Source organism: Zootoca vivipara, chromosome 8 (genome assembly GCF_963506605.1).
Source record: "Zootoca vivipara chromosome 8, rZooViv1.1, whole genome shotgun sequence".
In the NCBI taxonomy this organism is placed as follows: Eukaryota; Metazoa; Chordata; class Lepidosauria; order Squamata; family Lacertidae; genus Zootoca; species Zootoca vivipara.
Genome location: NC_083283.1, coordinates 55,314,112 through 55,332,864, shown reverse-complemented (window position 1 = coordinate 55,332,864; position 18,753 = coordinate 55,314,112). Strand labels below are relative to the sequence as shown.

General features: G+C 38.8%; 2 protein-coding genes across 5 annotated transcripts in view; one reads left to right on the top strand and one right to left on the bottom strand.

The window, feature by feature from the left end:
* Window positions 1–5,834, top strand: part of MBP (myelin basic protein) — a 98,212-nt gene extending 92,378 nt beyond the window's left edge. For both annotated transcript variants that reach the window (XM_035124388.2, XM_035124387.2), the window contains 2 exons: window positions 477–599; window positions 4,092–5,834. In XM_035124388.2, the coding sequence (XP_034980279.1) occupies window positions 477–599; window positions 4,092–4,148 (180 nt within the window). In that variant the 3' untranslated portion in view covers window positions 4,149–5,834. The remainder of the gene's footprint in view (window positions 1–476; window positions 600–4,091) is intronic.
* A 6,861-nt stretch (window positions 5,835–12,695) lies between these two features.
* Window positions 12,696–18,753, bottom strand: part of ZNF236 (zinc finger protein 236) — a 46,291-nt gene continuing 40,233 nt past the window's right edge. For all 3 annotated transcript variants that reach the window (XM_035125256.2, XM_035125258.2, XM_035125257.2), the window contains exons 31-33: window positions 17,495–17,624; window positions 16,423–16,599; window positions 12,696–15,026 (exon numbers count right to left, since the gene is read on the bottom strand). In XM_035125256.2, coding sequence (XP_034981147.1) covers window positions 14,902–15,026; window positions 16,423–16,599; window positions 17,495–17,624 — 432 coding nt within the window. In that variant the 3' untranslated portion in view covers window positions 12,696–14,901. The remainder of the gene's footprint in view (window positions 15,027–16,422; window positions 16,600–17,494; window positions 17,625–18,753) is intronic.

The following is an 18,753-nucleotide window of genomic DNA, read 5'->3' as shown; positions in this document are numbered from 1 at the left end:
GCATGAAAGACGAAACACATTTATTTTCATAGTACCTCCTTCCACATTTACTTGATGGCAGCTGTTATCACTTGACAGCCTGGCTGTGTTAAGCAGTTTACATCAGTTACCACATTATTAGTCATTAGGGATTATTATCACCTCAGGCAATTCCCAAATAATGTGCGCCAAAGAATGCAGCAAGATTCATTTAAATGGTAGCCAACGTGTAAAAGGTATCGGATTTGCCTTTAGCTTTCCTGTATACATATTTTACTCTCTTCTAAATATCTATTTCATTGCTACCAATTGAGGTATTTTCTTTCATCATTGGTTATTTCGGGGAGAGCCCTATCCTACCTGTCTCTTATCCTTTCATGCACTTGTCTAATGTAATAGCCTTCTGCTCCCAGTCTACCTAAGCTATTGTAATATATATCAATGACAAAACAAAGTACTGTATTTGCAATTTCCTCTTTTTTTTTTCTTTTTGGCAGGGTGGTGAAACTCACAGGCCTGGATATGGAAGTGGAAGATTCTATGACCATAAATATGCTCACAAGGGACACAAGGGATACCACTATGATGGCCAGGGCACACTGTCTAGACTCTTTAGACTGGTAAAGTAAAATATAATATATATACATATATATTTTTTAAAAAAGTAGGTGCAAACTGTGAGGGGAAGTGAAAAACTAGGAACAGCTGGTTATTGCATTCATTGGATATATAGTTTTACCATAGATTTATCATAGCAACTGTCCTGGAAATCAGCAACACTGCTTGTGAAAAAGAAGAATGGTAGGTTTGGAAGACCATCCAGTAGGTGGACTTCTGATAATAAACTCCAGCATTCCCTTTGCTGAGGCAAAGCTCTCAACTGTAACTTATACACGTCAGTTATAACCCAGATGATGAGGCCTCCCAAGCCTAGAGCCAAGTGAGCAAATAGAAACACCTGGTTAAGCTTTATGTTTCAGCTGAGGAGGCGTACGGAAGGGTGCCACATTATATCTGCCTTTCTTCTGCAAGAAATAGGGCATTGAGTACGTCTGCACCTAGGTTGTGGAACGCCTTGCTTGTAAATATTAAGCAACCACCACCAGTACTTTGTTTCAAATGCCTCCTGTTACAGTTTACATTCAATACTTCTTCCCAGGGAATTCTGTGAGGGGGATAGTGGTCTCCTGACAACTCTCAACTACAGTTCCCAGGATTCTTTGGGAGAAGCCATGACAGTTTAAAGCTATAGTGCAGATGGGGCCTAAATTAGCTGAAATCACATTATGGCTAACTTGTTCCATTGGTTTCACCAATTCAGCCACGTTCCCCTAATTTATAATAGATCCCGCCCAATGGAATTGCTAGTCATATAAATTTTATTGGCATTAATAGTCATAAAGATGAAGCACTCTAGCTAAACTGGATAAACTTCAGAGTTATTCACATGAAAGAGAAAGTATATGATTCAATGTGTGAGAGGTTAACTGCTCCGTTATGCTAACAGTTGGCATCAAAATAGGCCCACAGAACTATTTGTGGAAGAGTCTTACCTCTAGTCTAGACTTTCCTGGTTGTGTGCTGCTAGGCTTGGCACCTCTATAACTGGTATAACTAGAGAGAGTAGTAGTCCCTGACACTGTAGTCTGGTGCATCTTGATCCAGTTCATCTAGTGTGATGCTTCATGTTGCAGTGCGAAAGCTTTTCAAGGTTCATTAGCACACAAGACAGTTGGATTTTCACCTGAAACATTTTCCCTATCAGGACAGAACAGGTTGCTTTCCTGTAAACGTCGTTCTCTGGTTGAGGCTCTGTGTGACAACAGAGACCCTGTGGAGAATTTATATTGCATGATAGTGAAGCAAATAGACAAAAAGAGGAAGGAAGAACATCATGTTTTATACCTCTAAATGTAAACAGAAATTATTCTAAGGTTACAAGAAATAAGGGGGAAATGTGTTTGTTGCAAGGAAAGTCATTTAATATGCATTGAGTTGAAGTGAACCAGCAGTTACAGTAACAAGTTAATGGCTTTTTAAAAAAATTGACCAACACATCTGGCTATTTTGTGCATCTGTATTTGTTTTGAATGAGATAATTGTCATGGCCAATTTGGGTGGGTGGGGTGGGTGGGGTGGGGGGAATGAATACCTACTTAGCATTTCCAGAAATTCAATATTTCAATTTCAGACGTGTCATGTGGAAGTATGTTCCATCAAAATAAACCAGCCCCACGTTAAAGTGTGTTGGTAGAAATGCCCATCCCTATTCCTATTTATTACCATCCACTGTCTTATGCCCTTTTCTCTGTTTCTAGAATTAGCTATTATTGGTGAAATTTTCTTTTCATGCAATTTCTGTGTTCTGTGCAGATATATACAGTATTTATAAATGCCAACTTTTAATTTGTAAGCCATTGGACTTGACAATAAGGTTTATAAGCCATTAAAGTTGAACATGAGATTAGACCTTCATTCTCTCCTAATACGGTAGATGTTATGATTTCACCCCAAGTTTCCATAAGCAGGAATTTCCCCTCATTATAACCATCTGCAAAAATGGAAGTTTGTCATCCAATATGTAATAATTTGCTATAAAATGGTCCTCATTATTTATATGTTATCCAATATTTCTTTAGAGTGTGGCTCCTTAAAACAGATCTAATTAAAGGCAGGTTTCTGTGGGAAGTAATGGATTTAAAATGTCTGCAATAAAAGAAAAATAAGTGCTTAATAGAGCATAATTAATTGTCAATTAAATATAATTACAATGCTCTAACTATTTTGATTGATGAAACTAAGCCATGATGCGGCTCAGTAGCAGTTGCAATTACAAACGATCAGGGAAATATTGCTGGCTTTATCGTCAAAAAGTAATAATAGAACTACCATTAGAAAGCACTAAAAACCATCTAGTAAAATCCTACGAGGAACGACAAAATATGTTGGGGAAACGGTGAGAGGAGGTCTGGCAGGAGACCTGGGGTACTCTGAAGAAAGCATCCTAATTACTAGAGATTCTGAAGTCCAACAACCTGATGCCTGGAGGATCCTAAAGAGGTTCATGGAGGTTATAACTATCCCACTATAAATCCCTGGTCTTCTGTCTTGTGTTTGCTGATTTAGTAGAACCTTCAGAAAAATGAAAGTGGGGTTCTTTGGATCTGCTAACCTTGAATATCCCAGATCAAAACAAAATGAATGGCATAGTCAAATTTGCTTTGCAGGCTTACTTAGCAATGTAGTTGTGCAGCTCATTGGTGCTGCCCAAGAGCCTGATATGGGTGGGGGAGCTTTTTTTTTTCCTGGCACGAGAATGATGACAAGGATGGAGCCAGGCGGTTCTCTCTGGGGAGAGCATGCCATAAGCTGGAAGGACAGAGCTCAATGAGACTGCCAGCCCAATGCTTTGTTTACTTTCAGTGGCCTTGGTTTCTCTGACCTATCTAGCAACACTGATAACCAATTCTTTAGAAATAATTAATATTTAGTGACTAGAGCCCATTGATCGAGGAATTTGTTACAGAACATACCCTGTTTCTCCGAAAATAAGACATGCCCATAAAATAAGCCGTAGCAGGATTTCTAAGCATCTGCAATATAAGCCATTCCCCGAAAATAAGACATAGTGATAGGCGCAGTTCTGGAGGGCACCAAGGAAAAGGCGAGGGTGGACGTGTAATTAAAAATAAGACATCCCCTGAAAATAAGCCATAGTGTGTCTTCTTGAGGAAAAATAAATATAAGACAGTGTCTTATTTTTGGGGAAACACGGTAGTATCAAGTTTTGTTACCTGAAATTTAATTTGAATGAACTCATCATACTTTAAAATTTGATTGTAAAAATAGAATTCCCTAAAGGCAAACCACATTTGAAATTGCAACACTTTTAAAGATCAAAGTAGTAAAGAAACCTGGAACAAAATCAAATAAGCATATGTAGCCTCCATTTCAGCAACTATGCATGAGAGATTTCCCTGCGGTTCGTGGAACCAATCTGTACTAATTTGTGCCAGAGTCTGGATGGAATTGCATTTAGCACTCTTATACTGTAGATCTGAGCAGTAGATTCTTTTTAATCCAATTCTTTCTTGTTGCTTTTCTTTCCAAAGGGAGGATCCGGTTCCCGACCTGGCTCCCGGTCTGGCTCTCCCATTGCTAGGCGCTGAAGCTCTCAGATGTTACCAAAGGGCTACACTCTCTGCTTTATAACATAGATGCCTTGAAGGTTTAATAACAAACTGCAGAATTCCCTAGATAGAAACACAATCTATTTGTTAATGTCACTGAGTTGTGCATGCAGTAGAAGTACACAAAAATTTATTGGCAAACGCTGACCAAGAACGAATGCAAAACAAACCAAACTCCCAAATTTTCAAAGTAGCTTTTACTTGCTGTCAGCAGCATTACTTTAGGGAAAGTAACAGTCCCCCCATATTATTCATTCATCTTCAAGGTGTTTCCAAAGAATATAGGGCTTTAATTTTTTAAGCACATACAACATTAAGTCCCTTTCAGATTTCTTTTCCACTAAACTTTACGTAACGACATACTACACAATTGTCTACATTAACCCTGCCATTAACGGACTTTTGAGATCTCTGCTGTAAACAAACAAAATAATAATAATAAAAATGTGCAGAAGTTGTAAGGACTGTTTATCCATTTTTTAAATTATTATTTGGTTTTGGTTTATTATGATTTCATTTTTTCAGTACCCCTTTCTCTCTCAGTTTGTATTTGATTTTTTTTTTCTAACTGGATTAGGCAGTCACGGAAAGGTATCTTCAACTGGGAGTTCAAGGTATGTTGCAAAGTGGGAGAAGGCAGTTGTTACTGTTTCAATGAGATTGAGCTATGGCCATAAGGAATGATGCACTTTCTAGTGCATGACCAATTGCTCGTCACACCCAACACATTAGAAATTAAGAGTGGCTGGGAGAGAGAAAAGAGGATCTCAAACTTGAATTAGACTAGTTACAATAGAAAATGAGGGATCATTCCAACAAAGGAAAACATACAAGTTGGCCATGTGGATGTCCCTGCAGCTCTACACAGGCACTTGCTGCAACTAAGTTCATTTGCAGCTACAATAAAAAAGAGTCTAATTTCTAAATAACAGAAAGCCCTTTGGTGAGGCAGTTTCAGATAGTATCTGCACATCTAAAGTTAGCATTCCTAGCTGTCGTGTTAGTGCAGCAGAGTTAAACATGCAGTGCAACAGAGCAAACTACACTGCTAGATTGTAGGTATTAAAACTAACGAGCTAGAAATAGGTGCTAATTGTTGACACGTATACTAAGGAATGAACATGTGGAAATGGGTCTACCCATCTACGTGAAGAAAAATGCTCTTCTGAATTGCACTGTTTTATAATATTCAACTTATTCTGTCTCTAAATGACCTTCCTGTACTCATGCAATGTTTTATTTGAGCTTATATGTTGTAGACACTGTATTAAAGACTAAGTTGGCACCTGCCTTTAGCTAATGAACATCAGGAGTTAATGACGTTACTGCCAACTGATATATAGTGGATGTTGTTCTTGTTGTTAGTGAGAGGTCACCCTAATCTACCGTAGGTTTCAAGCAACATTCTTAATATGCAGCAATGAAGAAACACACAGAGACAAACGAAACAGAATACCGAAATTGTTAAGCACACGCAAACACATTACATCTTCTTTCAAAATGTTGTTGGCTATGTGTCTTTTTCTATGTGTAGCCTCATCCAGTTGTGTATTCCACAACATAATAGTGAGTTTCACTTAAGTGTATTGTTCTTAAATGTGTATGAATACAACTCCTGAAAACAAAACACCAATATTGAAATAAAGTACTCAACTTTTAATGAAATTTGGAGGATTTAATTTTTTAAGTGTTTAGGACTTTAAGGTCAATCACACAAGCCAATAAACTAGACAGATGTACTGCTTCAAAGCCACACACAAGCATACACTATGTCTGATTGTGATGCTTAATCTTTTAGAACATTCTGCCAAGTGTTTGAAGGGAAATGAAAGATCCACATTTCCCCAAATGATTTTCTTCCTGTCTTTGCTTCCTGTGGTTTTTTATTTTAAATTTTTTTTGCATCTCTTCGAAAGAGAAATTTCAATCCTGCACACAATTCTTTCAAAGTTAATATATTTTAAATGCAAAGCTATAGAGTCAAGTAATATGTTTAGGACTTGATTGTACATTCCGTTAAGTCAAAGCCATCAAATGAAATATGGTAAACAACGTTTGTCAGTATATGTTGGTATAAGCCACTTGTATCGTCATTTCCTTCCAGAGACTGGGGCTTTAAACAACATGCTCAAACGCAGGCAAAAAGTCCTGCCTCCCTCTGAAAAGTCCAGGACTACAATTCAAAAAAATATCAAGAGGAAAGCACTAATCAGTTCTTGCCTTCTATTCACAACAGCTCCTGAAGCCCACTTGGTCTGCAACATGGCCTAGTTCTCACTTATGTGATAAAAACCTGTGTGAATTATAACACTGCACAGTGCAGGTGGATGCTTACATACTGTAACTGAATGCTATTCCACATGAAAAAACACAATTCACATGGGGAAAAAGAAGTTAGGGAGAATTGCTCTTCTCTTGCCTTCTCGCTGACATGCTCATTCTTCATGTGGAAGGGAGGTTGTTGTTTTTGTATACACTATTCACTTAAACGAGCCCCACAAGCTACCAAGAGACTTTTTTCTTTATTTATATCCCACCTTTTCCCCCCAAGGAGCTCAAGGTGGTAACAAGGTTCTCCCCAACCTATTTTTCATCCAACCATCCACTGAGGTATAATAGGCTGAGCGACTGAGTGATTGGCCCAAGGTCACCCAGTGAACACTTCACGACTGAGTGGGGATTTGAACACTGCTCTCCAGCATTCTTACCAATACGCCGCACAACACTCATAAAATGTATGCCTGAGTGAAAACTAGTTGACCAACACATTGGTTTTCACTTGCTTACTTGGCCTCCGATTGGTTTAATCTGATTTTTCTTTTCACAGGTTAATTGTGTACACTCTGGGTCATCTCAACACTTTCTGCTTCCCGCAAACTTTCTGTCACACATTCACACAATGGAATCGAGCACAGGGCTGGAGCATGAACCTAGGCCCCTGAACCATACTTAGAGAGTACATCTGTGCAGAAACTAATACAATGTGAGGTGCTTAATGCCTCTCAGAAAGTCCTCTCACTGGGCAACAACTTTGAACCCTATCAAGCTGAAATCCATATGGACCAATTAGTATAGGTGCTGTAATCTAAGGACCTTGACACATATACTTCCCATATTATTCTTCATGTCTGCTCACAGTAGTACATTATACTATTTGTAGACACTGTTTTTCTTAAAGGGTATTTAATTCTACAAGCACACATCTTTCCTACGGACTATAAGTGTCGTCCTTCTCATGGTATGAATTCAATTACCGATAAAAGGCATTCAAGTGTGGAAACATGATAACAGTGCACAAAGATATCAAGAATAACATCCTTTCTTTCACTGAAATGGTACAAAATGAGATAAATAGTGGCTAAGATCTTTGGGAGAGGAATTGGGCATATTGGAGTTAGTGTATAGCCACCAAAAGCAGACCTTTAATGGGTGTAAAAGATATCAACCAGATATCACTATGTGGTACTGCTGCTCTGGAAGTTGGCAGAGTTAACTCTGGAGCTGAATAAAGATTTACTGTGAAATTTGTCGAATTCTGCAGCAAAAGAATATAACAGACCTGTGGGACCAGGGCCAAGGTCTATCATCTTGTTCTCACAGATTCTTCTTCAAAATTAACAAAAAAAAACCTCTCTCTCTCTTTTTTTTTGGGGGGGGGGGTTCAATATTATTTAAAGTCCCAGAGCCCTGAAAAGTAACTAAAATAAAACTTACAGAGTTCACTTGAGCATTAAATTTGTTTCTGAGATGTTCAAAACTACGAGAAGTGTAAATCTATGCTGTTCACTGAAGAATGCTTAGGAGGTAGCCTCACTATTTTATTCTTAGGTGGAAGAAAAGCATTGGTGGCCCAAACTCAAACAATTAAACACCAATAAAGCAAAATAATGTATTATAACAAAACCTGAAACGAAACCAGGATCTGGCGTTGTCCTGAACTCAGGTCCGAATCTGTGTCACCGAGCATCATACACCAGTCCTTCTAACCCACTGAAAATTATCTATGAGTATCTGGTATGCAGGCTGAGACCCTACCTGCCTGCAGACTGTCTCGCCAGAGTGGTGCATGCTCTGGTTATCTCCCGCTTGGACTACTGCAATGCACTCTACGTGGGGCTACCTTTGAAGGTGACCCGGAAACTACAACTAATCCAGAATGCGGCAGCTAGACTGGTGACTGGGAGCGGCCGCCGAGACCACATAACACCGGTCTTGAAAGATCTACATTGGCTCCCAGTACGTTTCCAAGCACAGTTCAAAGTGTTGGTGCTGACCTTTAAAGCCCTAAACCGCCTCGGCCCAGTATACCTGAAGAAGCATCTCCACCCCCATCGTTCTGCCCGGACAGAGGTCCAGTACCGAGGGACTTCTGGCGGTTCCCTCATTGCGAGAAGCCAAGTTGCAGGGAACCAGGCAGAGGGCCTTCTCGGTGGTGGCACCTGCCCTGTGGAACGCCCTCCCATCAGATGTCAAAGAAAAAAACAGCTACCAGATTTTTAGAAGACATCTGAAGGCAGCCCTGTCTAGGGAGGCTTTTAATGTTTAATAGATTATTTTATTTCATTTTTCTGTTGGAAGCCACCCAGAGTGGCTGGGGAAACCCAGCCAGTTGGGCAGGGTATAAATAATATATTATTATTATTATTATTATTATTATTATTATTATTATTATTATTATTATTATACCTTTTCTCAAGTGGATGGAAAAATTCTACATTCACGAAATAAGTTATTTTTGTTGTTACATCTCACACTTACTCCTACAAGGGTGGCTGGCTGGCTAACATAATAATAATAATAATAATAATAATAATAATAATAATAGAATTTAAATATTTTTAAATAATCTTGTAACAATTGAAACATGGGGGAAAATTAAAAAACTTCAATTGTTAAATGCCAATGGAATCATGTACCCAATGCCTGGCAAAATAAAGGCATTCTTCATTTATGCCGTAATGTTAATGTACATGGGGAACAACCAGATTTCACTGAGGTTCCACATATGAGGGGGCTGCCACCGAGAAGGCCCAGCCCTGTCCCTCAGCCCCACATGCCATGTCCTCCGACTGCACCAAAAAAGCTTTTTAGTTGTCAAGAAACCTTCCCGAATGGTGCAAGATGTGGCACAGGAGATTGCAAATTAAGGTTGCCCTTTGTATGAGCGGGAAGGTACTTCCTCTCATGCAAGAAGCCTTTTATATCTCAGGCATCACTGTCCAAATCCAGATAAGGGAAAAGATTTTGTGACCCCCCCTTTTTTTGAAGAGAATTATGAGGAAGCGGTTTTATAACTTTAAGAGCAAAAGGGGCCACTAGGACACCTCTCTTATTTCTGCCTTGACATTTTTAGAGCTTTGTGGGGGTGGAGGCGAAATATTAAAGTACTTAATAAGACTGACAGAAAAACTCCGCAAGTAAACCTCCACAGAGGCTTTAAAATCTGTTTACTGGGGGGTGGGGTGGGGGAGAATACAAAGAATCTTCAGGGTGGAATATAAAGTTTCTTTACTGACTTAACAGGAGTTTTCCCAGCAGTCTACATTTTCAGAGAAGAGCTTTAGCAGATGAAGTACCATTAGAAGTTTAGGAGCAGATGCTATCCTCTCAAGAGGAAACATGCAGAGGTTACTCAGAGATGAAGGAGAAGGAGGTTAGCTGAAAAACACGCATACTCATAGCTGTAAAACGTTCTTTACTGTTTATTGAGCTCAACAGTATGTGAAGAAGCAATTTCAACTGCTCTCTTGGTAGTAACAAAGTTTGGGGCTCAAGTGTGCTTCAAATCATATAGCTGAGGAAGGAGCACTGTCGTTTTTCAGCATACTATCCTTATAAAGATTGGCAATCCTAGTCATCATAAAACCCAGGGGATTTGTCTTAATCAGGATGGAGTTTGGCATTGAGATCTTCCTGGAAAGAGGTGTAATCTGAAAGCTCCCAAATGAATAAGTTAAATAGCACCAATGTGGTTGTCCCTGTAGTTGTAAACATTAGTTCTGTCTGCCCAAAACATGCTTTCTGCAAAATGCAAGATTACTGCAGATTTCTTTCTTTCCTTCCTTCCCCATTTTAATGAGCCATTCAACAAATAGCAAGCTATTCTGCACACGACTGGAAGTTTCCTAATGGGAGTCTATTTCCTAAAAGAAAAATGGTAGATGAAGCAGTAGAAGCCAGAAAGTGGGGACAGCTCTTTCCACCATTCTCTGAGAGTCTCTCTCCCATTATGTGTGCACCTTTTCGAACTCGTAGGTCTCTCGTCACATACTGCTTTTGTAAGTATGTGTTTTGTTTTGTTTTAAATATTATTTAAACATTTTCATGGATAGCAAAGGCACACTCTGTTTTCAGTTCATCAAGTCTTTTCTACAGGTCAGTTTTGAAATGGTTTTTATAATCCTAACATTTCAAACTGAAAGGCTCCTTTAGAATGAAGTGTATGTAGCAGTCCGTACTCAATGCCTATTGCTTAATTTCTCAGTCTCCTCAAATCAGTTTCCCTTGCACTGCCACAAGCTCCAACAGTCACCATTGAGCCTGTACCATCCCAAGGACTTTGTGCACATTGAACAGGCAACTCTGCAAAACATGTGCATAATAACTTGGCTGTGAGCCCATGGGCCCTGACTGACTTCTGCTACAAATATAGAGTAGTTGTTTTCAACAGCCCACTGAAGAGGGACCTAAACTGATGAATTAATGTAGAGAAGCAAGTTGCTTTTGAGATGTCACTTCTGGCCGCATTTTCATTTAGCAGAAACTCAGATCGGCAAATATGCTACAGCACTGAGGCAGAACACCAGGAATTATGAGTTTGAGCACAGACTCATATGCTCATGGACAAAATTGTGTTCGGTGTGACTGATTAAGAAAACTTAATTGCTAAGGGAATCTGAACTGAGATTACAAAATGCAATTGCCTCTTGAAGTACTTCTAAGGTTGCACAAATTGAGCTCATGGCTGGGTTACCGGATGCAGGCCCCAACACAGCAGAGGCTGTTCAGCAGCCTCAGCTTTTATATATTCTGTAAGCTGCCCAGAGTGGTTAGGGAAACCCAGCCAGATGGGCAGAATATAAATAATAAAATTATTTTTATTATTAACTAGGGTTGCTTTCCCTGCTGTGTAGCATCAAAATGGGACAATTGTGTCTCCATCCCACCCCGTTTCTAATATTTAGGCCTTTATACAAATGAAGGGGATGAATGGTATTTGTTTTCCCTGGTTTTCAGCAAAATTTTTGCTTCAAGATGGCTGTATACATACTTCACAATCCTCTGCAACCGTTTCACCTGTTAAGCCTTCTGAATTTAGAGAGGAGGAACAGAACACAGATATTCCCAGGGCCTTAGGAATCTTGTACTCTTCAGCTAAGAGTATTCAAAGTTTGCTGGAATGGTGAGAGAAGAAAGCTTCTCTGATCTGGGCAAGGCAGGAAAGGAACTAGGGTGGAGCCTGCACTACTGGCCAGTCTTCAAATCTAGGTCACAGGATCCTACCTTTCCTCGGTAGGTGGTGGACAAAACCCATGTCTGGATCCCTCCCTCCTACTGAGCTAAGAAAGTAGTGAACTGTAAATTCTGGTAAGACATAGCTTACTTGGATCCATTCCAAATCAAGTTTCTAGTTTGGCATAGAACTAAAATGGCTTTGGTCATCCTGGTAAAGTATTTATCCTAGAGAAAGGATGGGAGATTACTATTCCATCCTATAGCCTTTGGGGTGTCTCAAGATGCCATCTTGTGTCACATACTATTTATCATTTATATAAAAACCATTGCAGGAAGTTCCTTTCGGACTAAAGTGTCATCAGTATGTCATTCTTTTCCATATTTTTAATTCCAGCTCCAAACAGATATTTGGAACCACTTTGGGGTTAGATGAGGCAAACAAGTTGAAACCTAATCTAGATAATCTACTGTGGGTAGCAAACTCCACAAATCTGATTTGTCAGTGTAAGTGGCTGTGGATGGGGTTGCACTTCCCATTAAATACCAAATTGACAGCCTGGGGGGTCTCCTAGGCATGGCACTGTCGATGGAAGCACACATGATCTCAGTGGCTACAAGTGCCTTGAAATGGGTTAGCCCGATTCACCAGCTGTGACCCTTTCTAAAGAGAAGTAATCTTAGCAGTGTTATACATGCCCCAATTACAGCTTGGTTACACCCACCAGGGGCTATTGCCCCTGCTCACCTACCTCCTCCTCATGAAAACAAAAGAAAAGCCCTTCTAGCCCAGCATCCTGCTCCCACAGTGGCTGAACTTGCCTTGGGGAAACCAGCAAGCAGGATTAGAGCACAAGTGCATTCTCCACTGCTGCGGTTTCCCCTTTCCAAACCCCACCCCTCACTCAAAGCTCCATCCCCCCAACATAGCTGCCAAGTTGTCCCTTTTTTTAAGGGATTTTCCATTATGCTGAATAGGCTTCCTCGCGAGAAAAGGGAAAACTTGGCAGCTATGCCCCCCAACTCAAGGATCCATCCCCCCATATCCCAACTCCTTCATTGGCCCCCATAACCTCACAGCTCCTCTGTGTTCTTCCATCCCTGCTTTAATCAAACCTCTAAATGTGCCTTCTTTCGCTCCCCTCCCCAACGGCCTAACTTTATGCAAACCTGGGATTGTGACGAGGCCCCAAAATTGTCCAATGGTGGCTACACTCTGATATCATGGCTGTGTGATGATCTCACGTTTTTATGTAATGTAGGAAGATATAGATACATGATTTGAAAATATTCTGAATGACAGACATAACATTACTGATGTTTACACAGAGATTCTACTGTGAAAGACATGATTTAACAGAAGGGGGGGCACTAAGGACATATCACTGGTACAGTGGTACCTTGGTAGTAGAATGGCTTGGCTCCCAAACAAATCGACTCCCAAACCTGGAAGTGAGTGTTCCAGTTTGTGAACGTTTTTCAGAAACCGAACGTCTGACACGACTTCCGATTGAGACCAGGAAGCTCCTGCAGCCAATCAGAAGCCGCGCCTTGGTTTTCAAATGGACTCCTGGAATGGATTAGGTTCGACTACCAAGGTACCACTGTACTTCAACTAAGGATGGTGTGGTGATACTGGTTCATCTGAGCTATGAGAAGCCTACAGAATCAACACCAAGTGCTCTCTTGTTCAGCCACACTAGTTAAGATTTCCTCCCCATCAAATCAATAGGAACACCCATTCAAAACTTCTGAAAAAGAAGAACATATCAGACACAAAACCAAGTTTGGAAAAAATTAATATTATTTAAAATATGTCTGACTTAAATATTTCCACATAACAAAGTGTTATTTTCAAGTCACCAGCTATATCACTTATATACATATGTCCATAGTTAACAAAACAATAATGAGATGTCCTATCAAAAAGCAGTGATTTTTCCCATTCAGGAAATAGAAAGAACTAGTCGTATAATACACAAGTATAAATTATATGTACATATATGTTCTTTCTGGAACTGAGGGCAAATAAAAAGCAATTATTCTTCAGAAAGGTATAACATGTCTACATTACAATAAAATGAATCAATACTGATTTTGAAGTGGTCACTTAAAGTTGAAAACTTTATGAGCACTTCCTGTAACTGGGATTTTTGTTATTTACAAAATATACTCAACAGCCACATAGAGGCTTAATTATCTGTATATATACATACGCACACATATATATAACATATAAAGAAATTCGAAAATTTAAAGTAAAATTAAGCAAAATCCTTCTGTCTTTGGAATGTCTTAAAACAGAAAATGCTTTATTCCAGTGTTTCTTTAGATATATTACCTTTTCTAAGTAAATGGGGCTTTTCAGAACATTACTGAAAAGCCTAGGTAGTTTTATTTTTATTTTTAATTAAATGGCAACAAAATCAAGGTTATATTAATTGGGGGCTGTCAGAAACCAATCTGCATTTGCTGATACAACTTGTGCTACAGCTCACTTGGTTTGCTCGACAAGGCATAGTTTAGTATGCCCTATTATTTTTAACTTATGGCTTATGTTTTTCAGTTATCAAGTTAAAACTTCTGAGCATTAAGACCTAACACAGAAAATATGTGCATTTGTTGTTCAGTTCAAGGGGATTCTATTATCAGTTACATTTTCTTTGAATAATTATTGCTGAATGTGAAGCTAAACATGTACAATTAAGAAATTAATTTTAAAAATAGCTTTAATAAAATGAATATGGTCCATCACTTTCTGACATGTCAGCAACATCAGCACCATAATGTAATACCAATTAATGAACTAAAGCAATACCAGACATTTAATGCCATATTGTAATATGAATTCTCTACTGCATGCATCTAACTTTGAGATACTCTTTCTTCCAATTAATTTTAAACAGTCAGGACATCCTCATGATTGCCAGAACTTCCATGCTGTCTACCTTCTAATCAACCTTCATTGATACCAAGGTCTGGGCGTGTGTCTTTTGTTTTTTTACATGAATACACATATGATGGGATTCAAAAGATGAGCAAACTCCATGTACCTGAGATCATTGATTGTAGTCAAGATAGCAAAGTGTATCTGGTGTTTCTTCGATATCCTACAAGCTTACAAAAGACAATCATTCTTTTGGTAGTTTTGTAAAATTTAAAAAGTTATATTATCTTATTATTTTCAATATGTTCAGTTTTAATAGTAAAAATCCACAGGTGACTATCCTTATAAAAATTCTAGTCCTGAAAGCATTTTGAGCTTTCACCTTGGTTGTCATCAAAAAATATTGGTTATGTTCTGCCATTCATTTGAAGATTCTTGAACAACCTCTTCCAAATTCAGAGCACGATTAATGTCTTCGCCTTCCTGTCCTTGATGACTGGTAGATTCTTGTATTGTGCCTATCGTAACAAGGAAGAGAAATAATGCTAAGAGATCTAGTGCAAATACAGAAGAGTTACATATAAGCGCTGCTTGACTAAACATCCAATAAGAAACGTGTAAGATTTCTTTGGTGGAAAAGCAAACTAAATCCAGCCACACTTTATGAACTATTTACCTATTAAAGAGTACCGTTTACATCCTTTGAACAATGTAATCATGTTGGTACAGTGCTGTGGAGGAAGTGCTCATCTGCGGGTTGACTGTTCCTTTCAATGGACAGAGCAAATGTATTCACATTAAGGCACATGAATGCTTAATCTATTCTGTCCATTTGAATTAATGAGGCAGTCCATGAGGGCAATGGAGTGCATTTATTGCTGCAAGAAGTCACTGAATCATGGGAAGAAATTATCACCTATACAGCAACCTAAAATTAGTGTATATATTCCATTACATGCTTCATAGAAAGCAAAAGTTCAGCTTAATGTAAATGAACCCAGAGTGAGGCTCAGACTCATGCCCTCCACCCTCACGTGTGTTTAACAGCTTTTCGCTTCCAGTTTAGCTTAACTGCAACTTGCTGTCTTGTCTGATCCAACAAACAGTGCCAGAAAAAAAGAAAAAAGGGAAGGGAGAAAGCAAGAGCTCAAGGCTCATTGACTTCACACAGAACTATGGTTAAGCATGATCTTCAAACCAGTTTATATTGCCTTCAGGAATGGCACAGTGAAATAGCAAGATAATTATCACTAAGAACTTCCTTGTTTCGATATGGCTCCTACATGCATCTAAGAAAGAATTATTCCTTTAGAATAAACTGTGTCAGGCAAAAAAGAACCTATGAAGTTGCATCAAGCTTTGTAACAGATATTTTAAATTTTATTGATTTATCATTTTTGTCAACCACTTTGATGTTTTCCTACTATCAAGCAGTACATAAATTTTATGAAATAAATAAACTGAATAATTGCAGACTATAAATCTGTACAGTTTAGGAAAGAAAGAAAAATGTTACTATTCAGTACAAACAGCCACACATTCATACACATAAGCCATGCAATACATTATGTACTTTTGAATGCCTGCAGCAAGGGTGAGAATCCACTTTTGTCTGGCCTGCCACAGCAATATGTATCCTACACCCAAAGTCCAACAAGGTTAAATGAGTGACAGGGGGCATGGGCTGACAAAAATGGCAGTACAGGACATTTTCTCCAGCCCTGGCCTGGAGAATGAGAGCAGGGACTGAGATTTAAAAAGAAGGAAAAAGTAAAATATTCCCAGCACTCAATGCTGTCCAAGTAAACGAGTAATGTTGAAACTTGAGAATATTGTACAGTACCATAAATGCCAGGGCTGGTTTAAGCACCACAGTATTTGATATAAAACTTTCACTTGGCAAATTTTACATACCAGAATAGCCATGGGCTCTTTTCATATGAAGTTTCATATTGCTTTTCTGGGTAAATCCCATTGCACAATAATCACATTTGTATGGTCTTTCTCCTGTGTGTTTTTTCATATGAACTTGCAAAGCACTCTTCTGGTTAAAAGCCTTCTCACACAACGTGCATTGAAACGGTCGTTCTCCTTTAATAAACAAGACACTTTAGAACATTAATTGCAAAGTGATGCAAAGTGGAATAAAACACCTTAAACTTCACAAACACACTAACTTTACTTGAACTAAAATAAAAAAATTCCTTCAGTAGCACCTTAAAGACCAACTAAGTTTTTATTTTGGTATGAGCTTTCGTGTGCATGCACACTTCTTCAGATACTTGAACTGGCTATGATCACCATTTAAGGGACCGTTCTCACTAAAACCTAGTCAAGACAAGGCACTATTTAGCTCCTATGTACTGGGCTGAAATAATAGAGTGCCTGACTCTGAGATCTGTGCACTCAGGTTAAGAAAAGGCCCAGAGAAGCGAAATAGCTTAAACACTGCTAATTTACTCTTTAACAGAGATGCTCAGTTAGCATGTGGTGTAAAGATAGCATAAAGCATAAGGTTAAACATGTTAAAGTTTCAGTTGCTGCATTACTCTAAAAAGCCCTCCAACTTCCACAGTGAGGGCCACCCAGGGTGGCTGACCTGGCGCCTTTGTTACATATCTTTACACACTAGACAAAAACATCCCAGGCCTTGGGCTAGTTAAACAATCTATGGCCTTTTAAACTCTCTCTCTCTCTCGGTCGGTGTGTGTGTGTGTTTGCTTGCTTGCTACTATGTTACGCATATTTGCAATTTTATATTGTAAACCATCCTGTGATCCTTGGATGAAGGGTGGTATAGAAATTTAATAAATAAACAAATAAACAGCCCAGGCACTCTCACTACCTCTCGTCCCAGATTCAGCTGCTAATGCGATGGTGAGGATGGGCAGGATAATAACTTTTGGATTAAGTTGTATACAATTTACATAACCATTTGTTAAACGGAACAGCTTGTGGCTAGCCACTTGTACTGATAATTTCCTACCTGTATGAATGCGGCTATGCCTTTCCAGCTGGCTCGGCTTAGCAAAAGCTTTTTCACAGGTATCACATTTAAATACCCTTGGCTTTTGAGAACTTAATGATGGTCCTGCCTGATGAGTCTGCAAATGCTCCTAATTCAAAACAAAGAAGAAATATCTTATACATAGAACATGTTTAGGTAAGAAAAATAATAACTGGTGATAAGTTGCTCACACATCCTTTTGTCAACACCTACAAAATCTCATGTCAGCAATGGCCAAATTCAATCTATTTTAGAAAGAATGCAAATAACAAATTCCTTAACAAGTACAAGACCTTACTGAATTAAAAATAATTTTAAAATTAGAAGAAAAAGGCAAAGCACAACCATTTGCAACTTCGCAGTTTCAGCAGAATGTTAAAAACAAAAGCAGCATTTCTTCAAATTCCAGAATTCTTTCCCAGTAAAGAAGCCCACACCCACAGAAGCCGATATACTGTAGCTGATCAAATGTAACAGCTTTCCATTATGTCTGAACGATGCCTATAAATCAGAATCAAAGCTTATTTTTCCTTCTGTACCGGCAAAGAACCAGAATACAGATTTTGCATGCTATTAAGATTGGATTTTAAGTTTGCTTCCTGATCCTATAGTGGCAGACAATGTGATTCATATTAAAAACATATGCAATGCTAAATGGAAAAAGAAACAAGCAGAATGAACAGCACTAAAACAGTTAAACAGAAGTTTTCATAAAAAGGATGGTCCAGGTGAGCCTCTTAACCATCAAGACAGAGGTAACCAGCTGCATTTTTTTAAAGATAAGGGCATTTGGGAGTTTGTGCTCTCTGCCTCACAGGAAGAATATCATAGCAGCTGGAGCAGCAAACTGGCCCCATCCATTTGCCAGAGAAGGAGTAGCTCTAAGAAGCTATCTAGCTAAAGAACACTCTGCTCCAACAGCCAGTTGGACTACAGACATGCAGGAAAGCACACTCTGATCCCATTAACTAGCCAGAAGGCAGAAGGTTGAAAAACAGCCCAGATTTCAAAAAATGGAAGAATTCTAATGCATCAGAGGAATTCCAGTAAGACTATTGGAACCCCAATATCCAGACATAATTTTGAAAGCATCCCTATTATTACATGAAAGAAAGTTTATAAAGAATCTTTTAACTCTTATCAAAGTTTCCCAATAGGAAACTTGTTTTCACCAAAATATACCCACAGTGAAGCGGTATATGGTCACAATAAAAATAAATAAGAACGCCATTTTCAAA